At 34.9% G+C, this 18677-nt stretch overlaps 1 protein-coding gene across 4 annotated transcripts in view; it reads right to left on the bottom strand.

Moving 5' to 3' along the window:
- The window catches only part of SEC24B (SEC24 homolog B, COPII component), an 84070-nt gene that overhangs the window by 12932 nt on the left and 52461 nt on the right, over positions 1 to 18677 (bottom strand). For 2 of the 4 annotated variants that reach the window (XM_019741953.3, XM_019741955.3), the window contains 7 exons: positions 11188 to 11372; positions 8174 to 8276; positions 6098 to 6224; positions 5271 to 5380; positions 3427 to 3539; positions 533 to 651; positions 131 to 186 (listed from right to left, as the gene is read on the bottom strand). In XM_019741953.3, coding sequence (XP_019597512.2) covers positions 131 to 186; positions 533 to 651; positions 3427 to 3539; positions 5271 to 5380; positions 6098 to 6224; positions 8174 to 8276; positions 11188 to 11372 — 813 coding nt within the window. The remainder of the gene's footprint in view (positions 1 to 130; positions 187 to 532; positions 652 to 3426; positions 3540 to 5270; positions 5381 to 6097; positions 6225 to 8173; positions 8277 to 11187; positions 11373 to 18677) is intronic. The other 2 variants (XM_019741954.3, XM_019741956.3) reach the window with 1 other exon arrangement.

Here is an 18677-nt window from a genome sequence, read left to right as displayed (position 1 = left end):
AGGAGTCAATAGATACGCTACCTATATTGTCTACTGAAATGTTAATGTACCAAGTAAACGTTAAATATTTTAGTAAACAGTTGAAATAACAGAAATATTTTAACACTTTAAGAAAAAAAATCAATCTCACCTCTTTACTTTCATATAGATTCACAAGTAAGCTATCCGGTGTAGGTAGAAAAACATCTATAGGGAAAACATTTAATCAACAGATAAATCAAGTCAGAAGAATATAATATAAAAAAATCTTAGTTTTTATCAGGCCATACATGTAATGGGTACTATAATACTGCTTTAATAAATATATATATTTTCTGTATGTATTATATACATGTGTGTACTTGCATAAGAACACATACACAGGTGCAAAAAACTTAAAATCAAGTATTTTCCAGGAAACAATTATTTTTAAACAAATATCAAAGTGCACCAAATTATCCTTCCAGCATTATGAGAAAATGTATTGTCAAATAAAATTGCGTTAATTCCAAAATCTATAGTTTGAAAGACTTTTATTTTATTCACTGCTTACCATCTATATCAGATACAATCAACATTTGAGGCTGTGATAATCCTTCTTGTAAATTGTAGAAATGAATAGTGCTATCAAAGGTCACGAATCCTATTCTTGTTCGTGAATCTCCAGGAAGCCTAAAGATAAAAATGAGAATTTTAAAGTGCTCAGTGATATTTGATGAAAAAATAAAAATAAAATAGTAAACTATGTCTAAGAATAATTACATATGCCTTTTTATAGAGGACAGAAAAGTCATCTCTATCTAAACCAATATCAGAGAACACTAAGGATGAAACTTCCATCTTCAGATGAAATCACTGCCACTTTTGGTTTATACTTCAGAAAACTGAACTATATTCAAATAATCAACCAAAATTAAAAAGGTCATGATTAAAAATAAAAAGACTTCTTGCTAACCTTCCTTTGAAACATACTCTTTTAAGTGAATAATTTCTCATATTTTCAGTTCCAATATTACAAAAAATAGTATATCTTGTTTAAACATTTTAAGGGCAGAATGATGAATGGGTACTTTCCTAGAAAAGACTGAATGCAATGTAATTCAGATTTTAATGTATAAAGTTTTAAATAAAAAGCATATTGAAGAAGATCAAGACATTTTATCATTTATCTTTTAAATTTTTTCTGTTTGACAATAGTATGGTGGTTACTAGAGGGAAAAGGTGGTGGAGGGAAGGTAGAAGAGGGTAAAAGGGAGTCAAATATATGGTGACAAGGAGATTTCACTTTGGGTGGTGAACACACAACATAATATATAGATGATGTATTATAGATTTGTACACTTGAAGCCTATATAATCTTATTAACCAATGTCACCCCAATAAATGTAATAAAATTTTTAAAAAAATTTTCTGCTAGAATTCAATATTCAAAAGTCAATGCTACAGCATTACCATTGCATTGCCATCAAGCTTTTCCTTATGAATAAGATGAATGCTGCATCTTATAGAAGTGTATTTTTAAGAACCACCAACTATGTTAACTGCTGTTATGTAATTTATTGTTTTAGTAATGCCTTTAAGGTATTTTTTATTATTACAGAATGCCAAAATAGTGTGCATCAAAGCAAGAACTATTACCATTATGCAGGATCAATCAGGCTATAAGCTATAGGATATAGTCTATAAGCTAGGTCTAAAATCATTTCATGGAACAAAATGAAACACGTGGCTGTTTAGATTATCACTACTGTCAGTATATATGATATTTCTACAGACTAAACTTCTTTGAGATTTCTAAGGTCATTGAATACTGGGATCATTTATTACCCATTAAAATGCAAACGACTTACCTACCCTACCCCAAACTCAAAATACACAGAATTGAGCTGGAACTACTCCAGCATTAAATTCCACTTTCTCAGTTATTTCCATAGTCCTTTCCAAAGACATGTTACTATACTGTTGCTATCCTATTACCTCTGCTTTTCTTTACTTTCCTAAGCCTTCTATTTTCCACTGTAATCAATTCTATCTATCCATCTACATATATATATATATATATATATATATATATATATATATATATATATATATATATATATATAAAAATAAAACTATTTCCCATTCCCAATTTTATCCTTTTTGTTTTGGGTAGTCTATTTAATTCACAAATAGTCACTCATCTTTGTTGGACTGGCTCCTATTTCTAGCGCTATGTCCTCATATTTTTCTAGTAAACTAATACTTCAGTCTTAAAAACTATTTATTTGCATAGGGTCTTCTATTGCCACTCACTGCTAAAGCTGTATCTGAAGTAAGCACGTGTAACTAAAAATAGGGCAAATGCTACAATCAAGGAAAAAAATATGAAAACTCTAAATTACTAACAGAAACTAAAAGCAAATCATTTAATACCTCTGGATTTCTTTTTTTTTTTTTTTTAATCTCAAAGGTCTCACTGTTATCCGTTTTATTCACAGGCCAAGACCAGTGACATGTAGACTACTACTATGGTGATGGGAACTAGTACTCAACAGAGCAGGGGCAGGGACTCTCAAACTCAAATGGAACATCAGAGAGAACCTTCTGGAATCACCATGAGTACTTCTGACAAAGTATTCATATATAACCATCCTACACCTTTGAACATGTCAAAAACCACTGCAGTAGCGAACCACCCTTACTAACAGTCTTATCTCCTGTGGGTATTGGGAGTAAAAAGGAAATGTACAAAGAATTTTGTTTTCCAGAGATTTGGAAGGTTCATTTTTAAAGCTAGTTGAGGGTCTCTTCATGACTATTATTGGTAGACACATAGGCAGATTAGAGTGAGGTACAAGCAACCTATCCAGTATTGTTTCCACTTTCACAATACAGCTCATTACTAACGTGACAAAACGAACAGCTCAGTTTATGGCTTCCTGGAAGATATTCATCACAAAATCAATTCCTTCCTTCCCTTTACTTGGCTCATTCTCTCATTAGCACCTTTAAAACTACTTTATGAAAAACAACTTGCTCAGACATAAATTATAACTAGATTTCTCTCTTTGAGATTCTTGACAGCCTGGTAAGTCAAGTTCTTTGGGCACCAGTACTGAGATCCGCTAAGTCAGAGGGATAGCTAGATGATATCCATATTCCTTACTAAGTGCTAAAACTCTCATGATTTTATGATTCAGACACTGTGTCATAAATCATAATAATCCAAGTAGCAGTACCCTTATTTAGGTGGACAGGAAGTACTCTTTTTTCCTTTTCTTTCTTTTTTATTTATTTATTTATTTTTAAATTTATTTTTTAAATTTATTGGGGTGACAATTGTTAGTAAAAGGAAGTACTCTTAATGATAAACAAAATCAAATTTAATAAAAACCAGCCCCATAAACTGCTAATAAACACTTTACATTTACACACACATACATTATGAGTAAAAACAATTCTTACTTATCCAGATTTTCTGACAGTGACTGACACAAAATTGTCAAATATCCAGCTTCCACTGCATTATGAGACACATCTAAAACAAATAAGTAAACTGCAGGTTGAGGAGGACGAAGCTGAAATAAATAAAAATAATGTAGTTTATTTAGTAGGTACAATTTATTCTTTTTATACTACTGGATACTATACATACTACTGGATATTATACTAAGTATATTATACAAAAAAAATACGCATATAGGATTGATGCTCTGTGAGTTTTATGTGCTAAGGAAAATGACATTCCTTTAACTTTTTTTCTTATAAAGCTGGTTGTGGATTAAGTATGATGAGGCAGTCATTACACAGTAATGATTAAATAGATGGGCTAAATGTTTTCCTGACAAAGTATTGGCTATCTTTCAAAGAAAAATTAAACTTATTTATTATTTAATACCAATCGCTATATCCTCCTCACTAATCCTAAACACATTTTTTTTAAAATTTATATTTTAAAACCTGACCACCATTAACTATGAAGTCACCAGGTGGTGGCTGAATCACAGTGTTAAGTGCTAAGTGGAAAGAAAGTCCTTGCAACGGTAGTCTCAGTATGTTTAGTCCTTATCTACTAGAGATATGTACTGTAGTATGAATGGGGTAAGTGATGTGATGCTGGGATTAGCATTTAATAAACTTCTCAGTGGGTGAGGGCACGAGGGACTGGAGTGGACTGGGGATACTGTAGATGAAACATATAGAGCAAAATGTTGATAATTGTTGAAGCTTAGTGATGGGTAAATGATGGCTCATTATACTATTTTCTCTACTTTGAAGTATGCTTGAAAACTACTATTATAGAAAGTTAAAATACAAGGATATACAGTCTTTAAAAAAAAAAAAAAAGTCAACCACGGATCATACAGGCCACACAGCAAAAATTAAAGATGACTTTTTGCTACATCACTCCGATTAGATTAGATTTCTAAGGAGCCAGAACAGAGCTGGGAACATAGTAAGTTGGAAACAAGGTAAGAAGTTGAGAGTAATAGTAACCAAGAAAAAGTTTACTATAGTTAATATGGAAACAGACAAGAAAATAATAGTTAAGTGGGCAGATGCTGTATTTGACACAAAGGACCATAAAAATGATAAAAATAAAGAAATGGGCCACGCATTAGAAATTTAATGCACAGTAGCTGTCCATGTTCACTTTTTCCCACCAGCAATAATTTATATTGTTGCAGAAAACAAAGATTAGAAATAAGGATACAAAGGAATTCTAAGTTATTATAAATATATTTAAAATGAGCAGATATGATAAAGAAGATGAACAGAAGTTAGGCCAGTAATTCATTTTTATAAGTAGAAAACAGAATGAAATCTTAAAGTCAGTATAATTAAAGAACAGGTAGAATTTGACGATGAACTGAAAAGAGAAAAATTAAAGTGAAGTCAATATCCACTGATCTTGATTCTCTGTACTGGGTGAACCAGTAAGATTATCTCTAAGAGCAGTTTTTGGCAAAGACATGAGTTTTTCTGTTGGATGGTCTTAAATATTAAATGGCAAAAGAATATTTATATTTATTCCATGCAAGTAATATAATCAGAATGGCAACAAATTGTAGATGTTAGTGCTCATCATAAACCATTACAACGTTTGTTAGTGATATACATGCATTCTTCTAGGAGATCAAGTAACTCTTACAAAGAGTTTTCTATTTGTTAAGTATAAACTTTTAGCATTATTTTAAAAAATTCATTCTATAGACAATTTCAAAATTTGGACAAGAATTCACTTAACAGCAAATTACAAATGACTAATACAATTGATCCCATGACTAATTTTAACACCGAATAGTTACCATGTAATCTGAAGAAGCAATGAACTCCACTGTTGAATTCTGAACTTCTGGTCGCTTATGAGGTTCTCCGTAAGATCGGGTAAGGGGGTTATACATAAATTCTTCAGGAACTAGATAAGAATTAGGAATCCAGTACAAATTTAGTAACACAATTTGTAACTAAACACACATATATATGCCTAGAAATAAACACGTCTATCACCAATATTTATGACGTTTATAATAGTTCTGTGAACATCTAATGATACAAACTAACTTCTTAAGCCCTCTCGAAAAAATATATCAGAAGAATTAAAACTTTTCTGAAATCAGTTGAAGAAACCAGAACACAGGTAACCTTGCTTTTTAGGTTTGTGTTTTATTTATTACATCTTATGACATAGAGAAAAAAAAATCAGACAGAAACACAAATTTGGTAACAATTATACTAAGAAGTCCTAAGAAATGACTAACGGGAACAACAGACACACGTGAATGCATGTGTCCACACATACTGGCAAAGGTTTACACTGAGGTGAACGAACCAAATGTACAAACAGAAGACAATCTTAACTTGTCAGGGTCACGCGTAATTAGTCTGCATGACCTCACCCATGTGACCATCACTGCTTGTTTTATGAATACTTTTCACTTTGCCCTGTCACTTTTCCTCATTATCAATTATCCTCTTTTTGCGTAACCAAAAATCAAGTGTCCCTAGCCTATATTCTCTCCATTAAAAGTGATATGAAAGATTTTAAAGCAAACGGAAGGACCAGATAATGAAAAAAAATGTCACAATGTAAAAATATTATTAAACACACTTATTTTAAAAATCTAAAACTCACCATCATTGACTCTATAGCACAAATTGCATTTCCATCTACGTTGATCAATGAAGGATACAAAAGGGTTGATATATGTTCGACAAGATCGGCACCTCACAATGGTATTTGATGTTATCACTGGTAATTGCTAGGAAGTAAAATATAGACGCTGTAGCAGAAAAAGCATTCCAGGAAAAAAATGGAACACACACTGCTGTGCTCATACTCAAAACAAGACTATAAATGTGTTTTGAAACTGAAGCATTTAATGAAATCCAGTGATGTGCTGAGCAACAGAAGTAGCTATCAAGTTTTCTCCCTCTTTTGTCATAAACCTCATATATATAAAATAACACCTTTCAGTCAAACCAAATGTAATAAAAGTTATTGGCTGACAAAAAAAGCCTAGTTGGCCAAGAAAATAATATATCCCAGAACTCATCAGCTAGACTCAATAACAGTGGGAAAGACACACACGCCACATAAAGACACCTCTGTCTTTGCTGCCTGATGGTACCTGGTGTGGACCTCAGGCACCACTCATTAGACAATCACACAATCCTGATGGGAACCACGGCCACAAGAAACCAGCCCCAAAGTGCCTTTAAAAAAATACATCTCTTTACGATTAGTCTGGGAAAGGAACTTGATATTCAATGTAAGACATTTAGAAAATACAAAAAAAGATTTCAAAATCATATATTATTCCAGTTCCTTGAATTAACCCTTGATAACATTTTAGTGTATTTCCTTCTGTTTTTTTTTGGGTCTACCTATACACAAACATTTATATCTTTGTATTAATTTTTTTTTACATATCCATTTTTTACTATACAAGTAACTCCATATCATTTGTGAAAAAATTAGGAAATACAGTTTACTAAAATAAGAAAATAAAAAACGCCTCAGAATTCTATATCCCAGAGGAAGCCATTGTTGCCAATTGAGTGTATACACTTCCAGAAGGTATCACATATGGCTTCTGTGTTTAGATTAAAATTCTCACTTACGTATATGGGAAATTAACTATCTTGGTTTACAGATAAAAGTTGTAATAGTATTACAGGTTATCAAATAGTATTTACTGAATGAATGAATGAATTCAAGATCCTTACTGCATATTATAATTATTTTATTTTCTATTCACTTTGCTCCTTTATATACATCTTAGTAGGAAAGTAAACTCCACGAGGAAGCTTACTGACCTTTGTATCCTCAGCATCTATCATGATGGGTACACAATCAGTATTTTTGGATGAATGAGAGCAAAAAAACAAAAACAAAAAAACAACTTAGTAGCAATAAGGATAGGAAACCACAGGAGTAAAAAGGTTTGAGGGAGAGATGCAGCTTATAAAGTACAAATACAATGTATCAGGATACATTTTATTTCTGAAATTTAGAAATTTTAGTTTAAATATAACATTTGCATAAAATGCCAGAACTATGAGTAAAAGTCCAGCAAGCTAGATATTAAACTAAATAGACTGTGGAAACTCAAACAAGTAATGTTTTAATTCAATAGACTTATTATTATGAAGGTTATTTGTTTAATATAGGAACAATCATACAGTTTTCCTCCCTAACTGGACATTGTTATTGGTGCTTCCTTTATGTTTAACAAAGGATTTGTAAAAAGTTTATTAACCCTGTATGGCTTTTCCAACTTCCCAAACTCCTAATCTTTCAAAATCCAGCTCAGACTTCACCACTTGTAGAAAATTTTTGGTAGGTACCCAGAGGAATTTACTGCCCAAACTACACTCACTACCTACGTACCTTATAGTGTTTGATTAGTTACATGTGTTAATTATCCTGCATTGTAATTGTTCTTACATCTTTGTCCCCTGTTAGGTAAGAATTTCTTAGGGGCAAGGTCAATAACTTAATTATCTGTATATTTACCAGTGCTAGGTTTAGGCCCTGTCACAAAGCAGGTGCTCAGAAAATGTTTGCTGAATTGAATCTGACAGAAATAATGATTTCTAACTTCAAATAAAAGAACATAAAAAGAATTCTAAGAAAATATACAATCTAAACACCTTGCACATAAGCACACATCAGTACCCACAAATATTTAAAACTATTTTACTTTACCGTTAGGTCTCTGAAGGGATGTAACAGCAATCCTAAAGGAAGCTTAGCTTTGTTCAGTAAAACCTGTGACTGTGGAATATTTGTCAAAGTACACCGAAATGAACTGCAAAAAATATAGACAACACAGACTACATTAGCTATCAGAAAAAATATCCTGAAGATAGTTGTGGTTGATAATTATAAGAACATTTAAAGGTATTAGTGAAAACCATTTGGGTATGTTCTGTAACTATAACTAGGAAGATCCAGATTAAACAGGCATGTGTGTGTGTGTGTATATATATATCCAAAAAAATGGATACACATTTTAAGGAAGAACTGTATTAAAATTGTAATACTCAATACATACCAATAACAAAAGATGAATAAAAGTCATGTGTACATTTTTTTGGTACCCCCAGTACATGTACACACACACACACAGACACACACACACACACACACACAATACATGTCGAAAGACCTAAATTACAGACTCAGCACTTTCATGGTGAAGAACAATTACTCCATTATGATTAGCATGTAGGGCATTTACAGGAGGGAATAGAAAACTTGAATGAAGAAAAGGCATACCTCTGCATCTTTAGAAATGTTCCTGCCCCTTTTTCGCCTCATCAACTCCTGAGACTCATTCAAGTTATCGCTTCTTCTGAAACCACCCTCAACCCTGATCACCAGTCAGAAGGAATGACTTTTTCTTCTGTGCTCTGAGATCTGTTTATGCTTCTATGGTATCAATTAGTCTGACTTGCTTTAGTTGGTTGTGTACCTTGCCTGTCTTTTCTACTTGAGATCAGAGATTATTTTGTCCTTATGTCACCGTCACACTATTCCTCTCAGAGAGTACGTGCTTATAACTTATTAAGTTCTAAGTTAAGGTGAGTAGACACAGAATCAAGAAAGCAGCAACCAAAATGGTAAGAAGGAGAAGTATGGGAAACCAGGAAAGGAATTTTAAGAAGAATGGTTGAAAGCATGTACAGATAGCAAGGTATGTCCTGATCCAGGCTGGTGGTGTTCCTTGAACACACCACGCTGGTTCTTGCTCTGGGACCTCCGCTGTTGCTCTCACTTCCTTCAGATCTCTACTCAAATGTTAACTCCTTCGGAAAACCTGTCCTGACTCCTCAATTAAAAACAGTCACCCTCCACCCTTACTATTCCCTACTTCACAGTAATACTCTGACATTACATTATATACTCATTGGTTTGGCCGCTCTGAGTATGTGTTCCCTAATAGGACATAGGCTGCATGAGATTGAGAGCTTTGTCCTATTTACTGCTTCATTCTCAGCACCAGAAACAGTGCCTGGCACTTAAAGCATTCAGTCAATATTTTTTGAATGACTATCTTAATAGTAGGCATAATTATTATTCCTGTTTTACAGTTAACAGTACCAAGAATTTGAGAGGTTACATAATTGGCACAAAACTTTCATAGCTACTTATCAGTGAAATCATAGTAAGAGCCTAGGTATGTCCACCTCTAAAGCCTGTACTCCTAATTACTCTGCTTTGCTATTTTGAAAAAAGTGGTACTTTCACAGACACAGACAATAGTTTTGTGGTTACCAGAGGGTAAGGGGGGGAGGGGTATGGTAAATGAGGGTAAAAGGGATCAAATATATGGTGATGGAAAGAGAACTAACTCTGGGTGGTGAACACACAATGTGATATATAGATGATGTATTACAGAATTATACACCTGAAGCCTATGTAAGTATACTAACAATTGTCACCCCAATAAACTTTAGTTAATAAAAAAAAAGAGATACTTTCACAAAAAACACCAACGTAGAAACACACACACCATTCCCTACCTGTGGACTCTCTAACAAATATACATATACTATATTCACCTACTTAGGGAACGTCTAATTCATAGGACAAGGCTATAAATGCATATATTTAGTGACCTGACAGCTGCTTACACACTCAAGACAGGCAGTTGTTCTCAATCTGGAATCAATGATTCTGCATTTTTATAGAAACGATCTTGGCACTGCCTTAGGCACTGATGGGGGATTGGTGGTAGAGTGTGGCAGAGGAAGGGGAACCCTTGGAGCAACTCCACTTTCTGTTTTCTGCATTGGAAACTAAGATTTTGGCTCAAAAAAGAGAAGCTGGTAGTTTATCAAAAAGCTAGAAATCTGTTGCCTTAAAAAAGGAAAAAACTGGCTCTAAGAAAAATACCAACTCTTAATGCAAGGAAGAAGATAATGTTGTTTTGTGAATCAGAGTTTAGTTTGTAAAGAGGAGCGACCAGGAGCACGAGGACGCCTTCTGGGTGCAGAGGTTACCCTATTAGGGGACAGAAGTACTGCAAGCAGGAAGAACAGAGAACTTTTGGTCTTGGAGGCCAAAAGTTCTGCGAGGTTAAGTAACACAGCTCATCCTCCCAGAGGGGATACACCAGGGTTTGGCGGCCACCAGATGAAGGCTGCCAGCTAAACTTCCCCATAAAGTGAGGAAATACTCAATAAAGGAAATCCAAATCTAAATTCAGCTGGATAAATCAGCCGGAAAGTAATACTCTTCACATTCTATTACTAAGTGGAAAAAGAAAATTCACAGATAAACCATTTATCTAAACCTGTTCTTCAGATCACATAACTTTGTATCCTTTTCAAGCAAAGAAAAAGGGCATAAACTTTTAAAGATGCCACCTTATTTAAAAGACACCAGAAGTTATTACTGGTGGAAAGTGAGGGGAAAAAATTTAAGAAAAGAAAAACATAGTTAGATTTGGGTTCCTGAAACCCTTCAAATACAAAAAAAATGTCCCTAGCATTAGTTGATGGGAATGGGATGGGATGGAGACAGAGGTAGGACAGGAACAGACAACTTACACTGAATTTTACATCCATAACTTCTATACAAACTAGAATAGAAGTGTCCACATTAACAAAACTTCCAATCAAGGAATTAATATATTACTTTTACTATTTTTGAGAGATATACAGTGCTTCCGACAAAGTATATTACTTACTAAAGATTATAAAATAAATACTTACTCAGGGCTACAGTTTAATTTTTTGAGGTCTAAATTCAAATTAGGTACAGGAGCCCAAACAGGAGTCATGGGTAAAATATTCCTCTCCTGAGTGAGGTTTACAGGTCTTAGGCTTTCTGGCTGGGCAGAACTCTGAAGACTCAGTCCTCCGAGACTGGAGGACAGCTGGCTCATACCAGGATACTGCTGAGAGAGCAATTCAAAACAAAACAAATCAATGTAACAAACATGAATAAAATGTATTATACTATATACAGGATTTTAACATACAGAAAAAGAAGGTAAGAAAATTTAAATCTGGTTTGGTAATAGTAGACCAACTTAACAGGGCAGTTCAATTTAGAGCATTCTTATAAAAAAAGACCCTCAAAGCAAAAATACTGAATAAATTAAAATCTTACTAGCACGGTTAAACCTCACAAAATTTTAGCAACAATGCTTGTTTTCAACATCAAGAATTTGGTTTCTCTGAATACAGTTCAGAGTGGAAAGGCAGGATAAAATGGTTATGTTTTCAAGTTTTTTCAACTGTCAATTTTCAGAATAATGAGTTGATATCATAGAAATGTACAATGATGTTCAATGAATTTTGCCTTGCTCACTTTTCTTTCCTTCGTTGTATTTTTAGTATTATGAATTCACGGCTTTTTATTCACTTCAAGTGATTTAACGAATTATTCATTTTCATGCTCAAACTACCCAGTCTTTGGCCAGTGAGAGCGCCTTCAAGCTGGCCTCAGTGTCCTTTTGATATGGACCCATCAATCTTTGTTTCCTTGCTTTTTGGCATCACATTTTCTACTATTCCTCCTTCAGACTTCAAATTAGTCATATACCAAACAGGAAACTTGGTTCCTTTTAAATAGAAATGGTATCTAGAGACTGTAATCTGAGAATAAGAGTGTTCACTGCTAGTGTGTTATTTATTACTTCCAATTTTACAACAGGTAGAGATACAAAACATACATTTTTAAATAGAGAGGAAAAGATAAGTTCACAGTGGCATTTCCTATTCAAACTTAAAATGTTGGAGTTTTAATTTATCTTCTTTCATTTTACACCTGTATCTCTTCTCTTTTGCTGAAACTATTGATTCTTAATGATAACAACATTACTTGTTTTATCCTATAACATACTAAAATACGTTTCAAAATAGCATATTATTATAAATGTAAGGTTATTAAATTAAATGCAGTTTTTTTTAAATTCTTTGCAGTTTTTTTGTACTTAGATTATATTCCACTGAGAACATACAAAATACTGGGTTTTAAGAATAACTAAAGTAATGCTTTTCTTTGTATCAAACTGTATCAGCTTGATAAACACGTTCATTTACTTCTGTTTGCTTTTCATTTTAAGGATCGTTTTTTATCTTTTTTGACTTAATGTTTTTTTAAACAAATATAACATTTATGTAATTCTAATGCCAAAACTTTACAATAAGGTATATTCAAAGATATCTTGTTTCACTCTTGATCTCTACACCTGTATCTACTTTTATTAGTTTTAATTCTCCCATTGTTTGTTTGCAAATATAAACTAACGTATACACTGCTCTAAACTTGACCCTTTTATTAACCCCAAAAAAGTGGGGCAATAATTTTATGTCTGTATACAGATTTTCTACATCCATTTTCACAGTTACCAAGCACTCTATATATGACTGTACTGCAGAATTCCTGCTAATAAATGCAGAATCATAAATTCAGGAAAGCCACTATTTTACAACTCATATTGAAATAAATGATTCAGATAATGGTCACCTGGAACAGATGATAAACAGGTATCAATAGATGATAAAGCCAATAGGTGAAAGCTTAATAAGGAACTTCACAATGAAGGGATTAGGTGGTCAAGATATGAACCCATTAATCAATCCTCACACCACTAAAAGTGAGACAATCTGATATTATCATGAGTTAAGCAGAACCAAAATATATCCTACTTTGGTTTAAGTAAATAAATAAATGAAGTAATAACCCTGAATATAATCAAGTCATTAGATCTAAGTTCCAATCCATAGAAAATGAAATAGAGAAACAAGTAAAATGACACCACAAGAAGCAATCAAAATCAAAGGCATGAAAAAATGGACTAGAGGCTTGTGCTAAAATTAAAAAGAAAAATTAAGAGACATAAGCAAATACAATTATCTTGTTTGGATCCTGATTTGAACAAACCAACTGTTAAAAAAACAGTTCTGAAACAATCGGACAAATCTCAATGTAAACTAGACTTTAAATGACGTTTAGAAATTCTCGTTGATTTTGTTGGATATGACAGTTTGGTTCCGCAAGAAATGCTCTTTTTCCATCCCAACTCCTCTGCCCAAGATTAGCTTTTAAATCCTCAGCAAAAAAAGGTGTATGTGTGGGGTGAGGTAGGTAAAATAAGTATAGCAAAATGTTGACAGTAATTGAAGCTCGTGAAGTTAAGAGGGAAAGAAAAAAAACAACTAGATAATAAAAAGGATTCTGAATTTTCAGTAGAGCTGTAAAGGATAAGAGAAAAATAACTGCATGGCTCAATAATAGTATATCATAGAAAACCCAAAACAGACCAAACTTTATAAGAATTTAAGACATAAAATAAAGGTGGAATATTTATTCAATGAGAAAAGACAGATTTAATAAATTATAGTGAAGTTAGAGCTAACCATGTCTGGTGGAAAAATGAGATTTATTATTTATATTATGTACCAAAATAAAACCTTAAATGGATGAAAGATGCAAATTTGAAATCACAAAAGAACTAAAAAAAATACATAGCTGGAATATTTTCCTAATGTTAAGGTTAAAAAGATCTTTTAGGGGCTGGCCCAGTGGCTCAGGTGGTTGGAGCTCTGTGCTCCTAACGCCGAGGTCACCGGTTCGATTCCCACATGGGCCAGTGAGCTGTGCCCTCTACAGCTAAGATTGTGAATAACAGCTCTTTTGGAGCTGGGCTGCCCATGAGCAGCCAGAGGTAGGCGTGAGTGGCCAGCAGCCAGCGTGAGCTGCCATAGGCTGCTCTGTGCTGCCATGAGTGGCCAGCGGCCAGCTGCCAGTGAGAGCTGCTGGGAGTGGCCAACCGACAACTGGAGACTGACTGCCTCAGCCGGGAGGCGGGGGGGAGCGCAAGGCTCAAAATACAAGCATGGGCCAGGGATCTGTGTCCTATACAACTAGAATGAGAAATAACGGCTTGAACCGGAGTGGGGAGGGAGGTGAAAGAAAGAGGGGGAAAAAAAAGAAAAGATCATTTAAAGAATACAAAGGTAAAAACAAATTATCACTATATAAAATTTAAGTATTTCTCCAATGCCAAGAAAATACCATTAAAATTAAGAACAAATGTAAAGCTGGGGGGGAAATTTCAATATAGATGAGACAAAAGGTTAATATACTCATTACAGATATCTTGTACAAACCAGAAGGACTGAACAGAATGGTGAAAGAATCTAAACAGGGATGGCCTTTGGTAAGGAAACAAATGACTTAATTCTTGGCATATCAGAAGTGGGCAGTCATATACACTTTTACTGGAAATTATAAATTGGTACATTATTTCTCCATATCTGACCACCAAATACTGATCAACTACTGTTCAACATCACCATCAGGCAACTGAACTTAACATGGCCAACTCGACTCCCATTCCCAGACGATTCCTCTGTCTTCACCACTTAAATAAGTACACTACCCTTTACCCAGTTACTCTGCCAAAAACCTAAGCGTTATCCTTGATGCCTTCCTTTCTTTCACCCACCACATCTGATCCAACAAATCAAATAATATCCTTTATCCATCCACTTTTCACTACCTCCTCTAATAGTACCTTAGAACAAAGTATTAGGTTGGTGCAGATGTAATTGCAGTTTCAGACAATGAATTTTAAATCATTATAACTAGGCTCAAACACATCTTTATGAATCGAAATAGGAACCATTACAATCAACACATTCTTCCCAACAAGAATTAAGTTTATTTATTCATGTAGCATAAAACTCCGTGCTTCAGAATTCAATGAACTCTTGGAAAGCATTCTCTGCATCTTGCTGGTTGTGGAAGCGTTTTCTCTGCAAAAAGTTGTCGAGATGCTTGAAGAAGTAGTAGTCGGTTGGCGAGAGAGGTCAGGTAAATAAGTGCATGAGGCAAAACTTCGCAGCCTAATTTGTTCAACTTTTTTTTTTTTTTTAATTGGGGAAGGGGTACAGGACTTTATTGGGGAACAGTGTGTACTTCCAGGACTTTTTTCCAAGTCAAGCTGTTGTCCTTTCAGTCTTAGTTGTGGAGGGCGCAGCTCAGCTCCAGGTCCAGTTGCTGTTTCTAGTTGCAGGGGGCACAGCCCACCATCCCTTGTGGGAATCGAACCGGCAACCTTGTGGTTGAGAGGATGCGCTCCAACCAACTGAGCCATCCGGGAGCTCAGCGGCAGCTCAGCTCAAGGTGCCGTGTTCAATCTTAGTTGCAGGGGGCAGAGCCCACCATCCCTTGCAGGACTCGAGGAATTGAACTGGCAACCTTGTGGTTGAGAGCCCACTGGCCCATGTGGGAATTGAACCGGCAGCCTTCGGAGTCAGGAGCATGGAGCTCTAACCGCCTGAGCCACCGGGCCGGTCCCTCGTTCAACTTTTGAAGCATTGGTTGTGCGACGTGCGTTCAGGCGTTGTCGGTTGAGCATTGTCGTGGAGAAGAATTGGGACCTTTCTGTTGACCAATGCCAACTTCAGGTGTTGCAGTTTTCGGTGCAACTCATCGATGTGCTGAGCATACTTCTCAGATGTAATGGCTTCGCTGGGATTCAGAAAGCTGTAGTGGATCAGACTGTCAGCAGACCACAAACAGTGACCATGACCTTTTTCTGGTGCAAGTTTGGTTTTGGGAAGTGCTTTGGAGCTTCTTCGCTGTAGATTTTATATGACAACTGGTGAGCTGGTCTTCACCAGTTGTCATATAAAAATCCACTTTTCGTCGCATGTCACAATCCAATCGAGAAACGGTTTGTTGTTGTTGGGTAGAATAAGATAAAACAACACTTCAACGTGATTTTTTTTTATCTGCGGTCAGCTCATGAGGCACTCAATTATTGAGCTTTGTCATCTTTCCAATTTGCTTCAAACGCCGAATACCCGTAGAACGGTCGACGTTGAGTTCTGCGGCAACTTCTCGTGTAGTTCTAAGAGGATCAGCTTCAATGATTGCTCTCAATTGGTTGTTGTCAACTTCTGATGGCCGGCCACTGCGCTCATCTTTAAGGCTCTTGTCTCCTTTGCAAAACTGTTTGAATCACCACTGCACTGTACATTCGTTAGCAGTTTCTGAGCCAAATGTGTTGTTGATGTTGTGAGTTGTTTTATGACCCATTTTGAACTCGAATATGAAAATAGTTTGAATTCGCTTTTTGCCTAACATCCTTTCCATAGTCTAAAATAAACATAAAACAAACAGCAAGTAATAAGTCATTAGCAAAAAAACATAAAGCAAGAAATGTGCATCAAAATGATGTATAACAACATTTATTTAAGAATTTATTCCAATATCAAACAGCATTTTTCAACAATGCAAAAACCACAATTACTTCTGCACCAACCTAATACAATCATCTACTTCCAGGATTACAGCAAAGCTTCCATTTGTCTCCCTGTTTCCATTTTTGTCTTTTCAGATACTTTCTATCCCTAATCCGTTCTTCACACAGCAACCCCCAAAATGATTCTCTAAATATGTAACCAGATATCATTCCTTTACATAAAATCCTCAGTGTCTCCCCTCTGCCCCTGGGGTAAAACCCAAGCTTCTGACTATTGTCCTTCCCTAGTTCTCTGATCTCACTTCTATTACTCTTCTCATTGCTGATGAGTTCCAGCCACACTGGGCCTCTATTCCTGTAACACGTCAAAATTGCTTCTGCCTTTAGTCTTTGCAGGTATGTTTCCTTAGCCTGAAATGCTCTATCCCCACATTTTTCCATGCCTGGCTTTTCTTGTCATTTAAATGTTAATTCAAACATAACTTCTACTTTCTTACTTTCCTATTGCATTATCTCCAATCCGAGCAATTTCTTCTACATGCCTACTTTACAGCACTTGTAACTATTTGAAATATATCATGAATTTGTTGATTTACTTTTTATTGTTCCATCAATCCTGCTCCAAGTTTGAGAGCAGGAATTTTGTTTAGTTTCCTCTTGTATCCTCAATGCATAGAATAGTGCTGCCACATGGTAGGAATGGAATAAGTTTTTCTACAATGAATAGGTAAAGAGAAATTCTAAAGTCTTGTAAAATTAGGTGTTTTGATTCAGTAATTCCACCTAAAGAAACTGCATCTAAGGAATAGAACACATGCACAAAGTCGCGCGCGCGTGTGTGTGTTGATTTTGATACTCAGTTGTGCCCAACAATGGTTCATTATAAAACATTATGCAGCTATCAGATGAAGGATATGCAATAATATAAAAGGTTGCCTCTTATGCTATTAAAGGAATAAAAAATTTCTAAAACAATATCTATATTTATCAACTTCTTTTATTTGTTTAAACAAGTCATTTGGATGACAAGCATCTTTATTAGCTTTCACCCCACCCCTGGAATGCACAGCATGAAGCTTGAAAGGACAGACTCCTAGTGTTGCTGTTTACATCTTAATGGTTGGAATACTGGTTGATATTTATTTTCCTCTTTTTGCTTACCTGCATTTTTGCTCCAAAAGACGCATTAGAGCTGATGGTCTGGCTAGGTCTTATTTTCCGGGAAACACGGTAGTAAACAGGTAAGAATTTAAATGTACGTCCTAGCTGTGAGCTTTAATTATTGCTCACTGATCCTGAAGGAGTAGTGTCCAAAAAACTATTTTAAATTCGGATTAGATAAAAATAAATTGCTGCTGTGTAATCTTCCTTACAGAGATACACATATCAAATCTGCCTTTGATTTTCTTCTGCACAAGTCCCTACCAGCTAAAGAAAGGAAAAAGGTGTTTAATTCTGAACTACAAGGACTTTCGTATTCTCAGAACTAAGCCTGGTCTTGGAGAGATGATTTCCTTATCTGAGTCTCCATTTCTTTACTTAAATAATGAAAGGAAGGTGACTAGTATAAAAAGTCGAAATTCCAAGCGGTGCCAAGGATGAGAAATAACTGGAACTCTCACACACTGCTAATGTGATGTATAAATTGGAACGTCTTCTTTGGAAAACTGTTAGGCATTAAATGCTAAGGTTACACATATGGACACCCCATGACCCAGTGATTCCACTTCTAGATATATACATATTTACTTAAAAGACATGAACAGAAATATTCACAACAGTACTATTCGTAATAGCCCCCAACTGGAAATTTACCCTAATGCACATCAACAATAAAACAAAGTGGTATATTCCCAAAACGGAGTACTTTATAACAATGAAACAAATGAACTACAAGCATGCAATAAGCATAATGTTGAGCAAGAGTCTAGACAACAACACATATAGTATCATTCCACTTATATAAAGTTTAAAAACAGG

Source organism: Rhinolophus sinicus, chromosome 1 (assembly GCF_057876585.1).
Source record: "Rhinolophus sinicus isolate RSI-liver-muscle chromosome 1, RSI-T2T, whole genome shotgun sequence".
Lineage (NCBI taxonomy): Eukaryota > Metazoa > Chordata > Mammalia > Chiroptera > Rhinolophidae > Rhinolophus > Rhinolophus sinicus.
This window is presented reverse-complemented; position numbering and strand designations above follow the sequence as displayed.